Genomic DNA, 6,654 nt, shown 5'->3' with positions numbered 1-6,654 from the left:
AAAGATAATACACACCCAGTTAACCAAACTAAAGAGATCACACACCCAGCTAACCAAACTAAAGATAATGAACTCCTAGCTAACCAAACTAAAGATAATAAACTCCCATCAAACCAAACTAAAGATAATAAACTCCCAGCTAACCAAACTAAAGATAATAAACTCGCAGTTAACCAAACTAAAGATAATAAACTCCCAGCTAACCAAACTAAAGATAATAAACTCCCAGTTAACCAAACTAAAGATAATAAACTCCCAGCTAACCAAACTAAAGATAATAAACTCCTAGCTAACCAAACTAAAGATAATTAACTCCCAGCTAACCAAACTAAAGATAATAAACTCCTAGCTAACCAAACTAAAGATAATAAACTCCCAGCTAACCAAACTAAAGATAATAAACTCCCAGTTAACCAAACTAAAGATAATAAACTCCCAGTTAACCAAACTAAAGATAATAAACTCGCAGTTAACCAAACTAAAGATAATAAACTCCCAGCTAACCAAACTAAAGATAATAAACTCCTAGCTAACCAAACTAAAGATAATAAACTCCCAGCTAACCAAACTAAAGATAATAAACTCCCAGCTAGGATACAGCTTTCAGGCCGCTGTTTATATTACATTCACATTTTTTCTAATTTCATATTATCTTTTAGTATTATTCATGAAGACGTGAAAATAACATGACATGCTGTCTTCTGTCACTATCCAGTCTTCTCAGCAGAGTGAGAAATACAAAACAGAGATGAAGAGATAAAAACAGAGAGAAGAGTCACATTTGTGTGTATCAGTGTCGCTTCCGTCCCTCTCCTTGCCCCAACCTGAGCTCGAACCAGGGACCCTCTGAACAGATGGACAACCATCACCCACGAAGCATCGTTACCTGTCACTCCACAAAAGCTGTGAAACAACTACTTCTAGGTCAGAGCGGGTGAGGTCACCGGTTGAACACTACTAGCGAGCACCACTAAATAGCTAGCCATTTCACATCGGTTACATGTGCACACTTTTAAATATGTGTGTTTGTCTATGTGTGTACGTGTCAGAAAGAAGACTCGTACTGCAGTAGTTCATAGAGCAGAGGTCTGTCCCTGTATCGAATGCCTGCGGCTGCAGGCGTCAGGTACTGTAGTAGGTTGATGGTCCTTCGCAGCCGTCTGTCCACGTAGTGAGCATCCCAGGCCGGGTAACGTTTCCTGGGCATGTCAATCTTTATCAGAGGACCTTCGAAACGCCTCGAGGTGGGGGGCTCCAAACGCACCTGGAACACCGGCAGACAGCCTTCTGCGATGATGTCATCACTGTGAAACGGGGCAGCCAGGTGGACTGGGGTGGGTGGAGCTGAGGGGGGCAAGGGGTTACCCCACAGCAGCTCATCCCACCAGGTCGATGCCGGGGTGGGGTGTGTGTGCGAGGGGTGAAGAAGGCCGTAGTACAGAAGCATCACCAGTACTCCACCCGCAAAGGACAGGTAGACACCACACAACGCTGGAACTGCGTAGCTGTCTGTCTCTTCATGGTCACGATACACATACCTGTAACACACACACACACACAACTGTTTTGATATCCACGCACACACATTTGTCTCTGTACAATCATGAGAGATACACCTATTCGAAGATAAAACACATACTGTAGGTGTGTGTCTATCTGTCTGTCTACATACCACAGTCCAGTGAGCAGTGTGTTCTCAGCCAGTACCACAGAGTAGTAAGCCACCATGCGTCCCCTGGTGTGTCCCTCCTTGACGTTGAACCAACAGAAGATGTAGACGATGCCCACCACCATGTTAAACAGCACCTCCTCCCAGCGAGACATACAGAAGTCTGTTCCTCCATGCACCACCCACAGGGCCATGCCACACCAGTGGAGCACCACGAAGATGCCAAAGTACAGGTGGAAGAGGGAGGCGAAGAGGGCGAGAGAGAGAACGCGGGAGGAGATGGTGAGGAGGCGCCAGAGAAGGTGGAGGAGGGCACCGCGGTAACTCAGACTGCGCTGGTCGTCTCTGGAGTCGCGCAGGAGCTTGTGGTACGAGGCCAACACCCAGGATAGAGACAGAAGAGAGCCTAGACTAGATATACCTAGGGAGAGAGATGGAGTGACTCATCTTGATAGCTGTAATACTAGTTGACCAGTGAGTGTGTGTGTGTGAACTGTGTGTGAACTGTGTGTATACATACACTGTAGAGTCTCAGCCCGGTTCTGCTGTATCATAATACAGAGCTGCAGTACCAGTTGAGGAGCTGACTCCAGGAAGGTCTCCAGTAGCCGCAGCATGTTGACGTCTGCGTACTCAAACATCATGGCCCAGTAGAACCTCCTCTGTGCCTCCTTATGCTCCTTCATACGGTGGGACTGGATACCCAGGTATAACGTACGGATATACCTGGGGGTCAGAGGTCAATTATCATGGCAGAGAGAGAGAGAGAGAGAGAGACGGTTTGTGTAGAATGAATCAGATTAAACCCTGAGTGCCCCAGGATGTGCTTGTGGGGTGTGTGTGTGTGTGTCTGTGTTTCTCTTGTGTGTTTGTGTATGTGTGAGCATGTGCGTAGACATGCTCATACAACCATCTGGGCTGCATCATATGAGCTAATTTCATACCACACCAATAATTCACTGGCCACATACAGTAGAAACGCATGCACGCACGCACACATTTCACCAGATAAACCTGCAAGATGCCGCATCACAACAGAGAGTTTAATTTGGTAAAAAATGGTATGTCCCTATCCATCATTCCCCTCCCCCCTTCACTTCTGTTATGCGTGTTTCTGTCCATTCTACTCCCTCCCTCCTTCTCACAGTGATCTAACTCAATCAGACTGAACCATTCCACACACACCACTCTTTGGGAAAGACTCTATTAGGGAGATTGTTACAAACGTACACACACACTAGCTCTTAAGCCCACTCAACATCTCCCTCAGGCACCTAGGCCATGAAAGATTAGTCTGACAGAGAGAGAGAAGGAGAGAGAGAAGGAGAGAGAGAAGGAGAGAGGGGGGGGGGGTACACACAGGATATCCGAGTGGAGTGGCATGCCTTTGACCTTTGGTGTTCAGTCTGGATGTTTTGATGTAGTGTTTTTCCAGTTTGATGGCTAACTAGTCTTGTGACTATCAGCTCTGCTAGCTAGTTAGCTATCCAGCTAATTATCTAGCTGTGTCAGACACAGACAGTGGGAGTGTAGAGAAACCACAAGAGAAGATGGAAATCGATTGAGCCCAAATAGGTTCAAACTGTTTTTACCGAGTGAAAAAAAAGAAGCTTTATTCAGGTCAGTGCTGGTTCTGCATATGTGCCCTTCCTTGCTAATTATATAAGCCATTTAGTGTATGGTTTGAGTAGCCTAGCTAATACTTACAGCCAATCACATCCTAAATATCACCTCCTTCACTGACTTCCAATGTGTGCGTGCATTTTTTTGTGTGTTTGTGTGTCAGCGGCAGATACTCTTTCTTCTTTGTTCTCCACCTGTACACACACGGTGAGGTTAACATGTGATCTAGCACATGGACTTCATTAGATAGTAGATAATAGAGAATGGGAGAGGAGAAGGGAGGAGAGAAGAGGAGAAGTGAGGAGAATGACCTAAATGGCCATGTAGTCCTGTAATCTCCACCAGGCACAGCCAGAAGAGGACTGGCCACCGCTCACAGCCTGGTTCCTCTCTAGGTTTCTTCCTAGGTTCCGGCCTTTCTGGGGAGTTTTTCCTAGCCACTGTGCTTCCGCATTGCTTGCTCTCTGGAGTTTTAGGCTGGGTATCTGTATAAGCCAAGGGGTAAATTGTGGTGTAGATATTGGGGGATGAACAGTAGACAGGGTGGTCCTGGTGGTCCACCCCGGATTTTCTTTTTGACATTTTAAAACGCATTCCCTGCAATTCTACACAGTTTGAAATGACTTATTATGCCTCTCTTGAGTGGTATTTTGAAAACACAGCACAAGTGGAAGGATAAGTAGAAGGCCACCCAACCCCCCCAAAAAATAAAATATAGATATAAATATATTTTTAGGAAACCAGCTAACTTCCTGCATTTCAACACCTTTTGTCATGGGGCAGAGAGAGAAACGTGCAGTTTTATAATGCTATTCTACACATTTTCTCATGAGTCTGAGAACATTTAGCAGTTTTAAAGCAAATTTCCTGCAATTCTACAAATCCTTCCATGTGGCAGAGAGAAAAATGTGCTGTTTTATAGCTTATCTCATGGTATTCTTCACATTTTGACATGAGGCAGAGAAAAAATGTTGCAGTTTTAAAGTAACTTGTCCAGTGTAAATCTCACTTTTAAAAGTTAATAACTCATACCCAAATAATGTTGTTGACTCATCCTATACTTGGATTTGTGGCCAAAGCATAAATTGGAGAAAAAACACTTTAAAAAAAAACCCTCTCACACTTGTATCTCAAACAGACCTTTTCAAAAATAATTCCTATTTCCTCATAGAGGATGATGTCATCCTCCTAAGGAGGATGAGCTGGCCAATCAGCGGTCTACTTGCATGAACATTTTTAATGACTGGTATATGCCCACACCATTCTGTTGTTGGGGTACACCCACACCATTCCAACGCAGAAAAGATGTGTTTTAACATACTTCATTTTCCTTCCTATTTAAAAAAAACTCATATTGTAATTCATTCTAGGTCATATTTCATAGAAATCTGGAAACACTGGACAGTTAGACTTTGGGCAAAAACACAAAAATAATTCCTTTAAACTGTATAACTGATCAATGCACCATCACACCAGGTCATTTAATGCTTAAAAAAAATTGCTGAATAAGATTTTGGCTACAGAAGTGGCATTTCGTACCGATCTCTACAGCTTACGTCCAAAATCATATCCTGTGAAATGACGTCAACACATAGTGGAGGAGTTACTAACTAGCTACAAGTGGCTAGCATAGCTAACGAAGTAGCTACATCATTCACCACCAACGGCAAACCCCATTTTGTGTTTGAAACTTGAGAAAGAGGAGGAGTTGGAAAGTTTTTTGTGCCCAAAGTTTACAGTTAAAGCTAATTTCCTGCAATTCTACAAATTTTGCCATTGCTTTTTGACATGTTCATATGCTATCTGGGGGCCCCACGACCCAATAAAAAATAAAATAAAGTATTTGAAAGATATTATTGGGAGGAATGAATCAACCTATTCTGAATATTGGGTAGGACATATTGGGTGGCAAGGCAAATGTGTCCTACCCAATATGGTATAAGCACTTTGTGGCAACTGCTGATGTAAAAAGTGCTTTATAAAATACATTTGATTTAAATTTGATTGATTGAAGAAGAGAGGGGAGGAGAGAACAGGGGGGCATGCTCTGTCCTTACCTCCAGACCTGTCCCAGCTGTAGAATGTGTATGGTGATCTGTCCTTACCTCCAGACCTGTCCCAGCTGTAGAATGTGTATGGTGATCTGTCCTTACCTCCAGACCTGTCCCGGCTGTAGAATGTGTATGGTGATCTGTCCTTACCTCCAGACCTGTCCCGGCTGTAGAATGTGTATGGTGATCTGTCCTTACCTCCAGACCTGTCCCGGCTGTAGAATGTGTATGGTGATCTGTCCTTACCTCCAGACCTGTCCCGGCTGTAGAATGTGTATGGTGATCTGTCCTTACCTCCAGACCTGTCCCAGCTGTAGAATGTGTATGGTGATCTGCCACAGCCACACTGAGGCAACTTTGATCCGGTCTGTTCCAGGATAAACCCCTCTGTGGCCGGCTGGCCCTTGCCTGGTCAGCTTTTCTCTCTCTCCTCCCCTGCTGCAGTCCACCGTCCCCAGCCAGGTGGTCAGACACTCTCCGCTGTAGTCCTGGACGAACCAGCGGAAGCTCAGTATCTGAACTACAATGGACGGCACCAGCACCAGGAAGAGCGTCAGGCCAAACCACAAATAGTCCTGTCTGGCATAGTAGTCCGCAGCGAGAAGTAGGTCTGTTCCCACATCCCAGAAGAAGACGAGGAGAGCCAGGATCAACCAGAGACAGTCCAGCCACAGTCCCTCCTCTGGCGGGCAGCGAGTCTCCCTCAAACTCCTACCACCGCCAACTCCGGTCCCCCCAATCCTTCTATAATAATGATCATAATAATAATGGTAAAAGGCTCAAAATGAGAATAGCAGAGACAATTATCATAACACGCATGCACGCACGCACACACACACACACACACACACACACACACACTCTTACCCAGTAGTGTGTTTCCCCAGCAGGTTTCCCAGGCAGTTGGAGCGACAGCCCCAGTAGCAGACAGCAGAGTGACAGCAGAGACAGATGTGGATAGCTGCAGAGTCCAGAGGCTGACAGTCTTCCTCTGTGTCTCCATCAAACACCCCCTCCCCCACTCCTTCCTCCGTTTCTCCCCCTCCCCTTCCATCAGACTGCGCTGCCATGTTCCTCCCCTTTCCTCTCGTCCCGAACCAAAACACACCCTCCTCTGATCCCACGTCACTTCCCAAATACCTCCTGTCCCTCCCCAGCCGCGGTGTTTCTGTCTCTGACTCTCCCGGGGAGCCATCAGAGCCGGTCACCGCACGAAGGCGGCTGCCCCTCTCCCTCCTCCTCCTCTCCCTTCCTCCTTTCTAGGAAACACTCTATCCCCTCTCCTACCAGGCGCCCCTTGCGACCAGTGGC

At 45.8% G+C, this 6,654-nt stretch overlaps 1 protein-coding gene across 1 annotated transcript; it reads right to left on the bottom strand.

Moving 5' to 3' along the window:
• Positions 1–307: 307 nt before the first annotated feature.
• LOC115161797 (XK-related protein 6) lies at positions 308–6,413 on the bottom strand. The gene is made up of 5 exons (XM_029712574.1): positions 6,211–6,413; positions 5,638–6,087; positions 2,190–2,395; positions 1,673–2,090; positions 308–1,538 (listed from the first exon to the last, which is right to left on the bottom strand). The coding sequence occupies exons 1-5, from the start codon at positions 6,411–6,413 to the stop codon at positions 1,046–1,048; spliced, it is 1,770 nt and encodes a 589-aa protein (XP_029568434.1). The 3' UTR covers positions 308–1,045.
• Between the last annotated feature and the right edge of the window lie 241 nt (positions 6,414–6,654).

The sequence above is a fragment of the Salmo trutta genome, chromosome 25 (genome assembly GCF_901001165.1).
Source record: "Salmo trutta chromosome 25, fSalTru1.1, whole genome shotgun sequence".
Classification (NCBI taxonomy): Eukaryota; Metazoa; Chordata; class Actinopteri; order Salmoniformes; family Salmonidae; genus Salmo; species Salmo trutta.
This window is presented reverse-complemented; position numbering and strand designations above follow the sequence as displayed.

Bases quoted from the DNA above. Each gene is read 5' to 3' on its own strand.
- LOC115161797 (XM_029712574.1), bottom strand. From the start codon at position 6,413: ATGGCAGCGCAGTCTGATGGAAGGGGAGGGGGAGAAACGGAGGAAGGA. The intron at 6,088-6,210 runs GTAAGAGTGTGT...TCATTATTATAG, and splicing joins CTGGGGAAACACACTACTGG to AAGGATTGGGGGGACCGGAG. The intron at 1,539-1,672 runs GTATGTAGACAG...TGTGTGTTACAG, and splicing joins ACACTGCTCACTGGACTGTG to GTATGTGTATCGTGACCATG.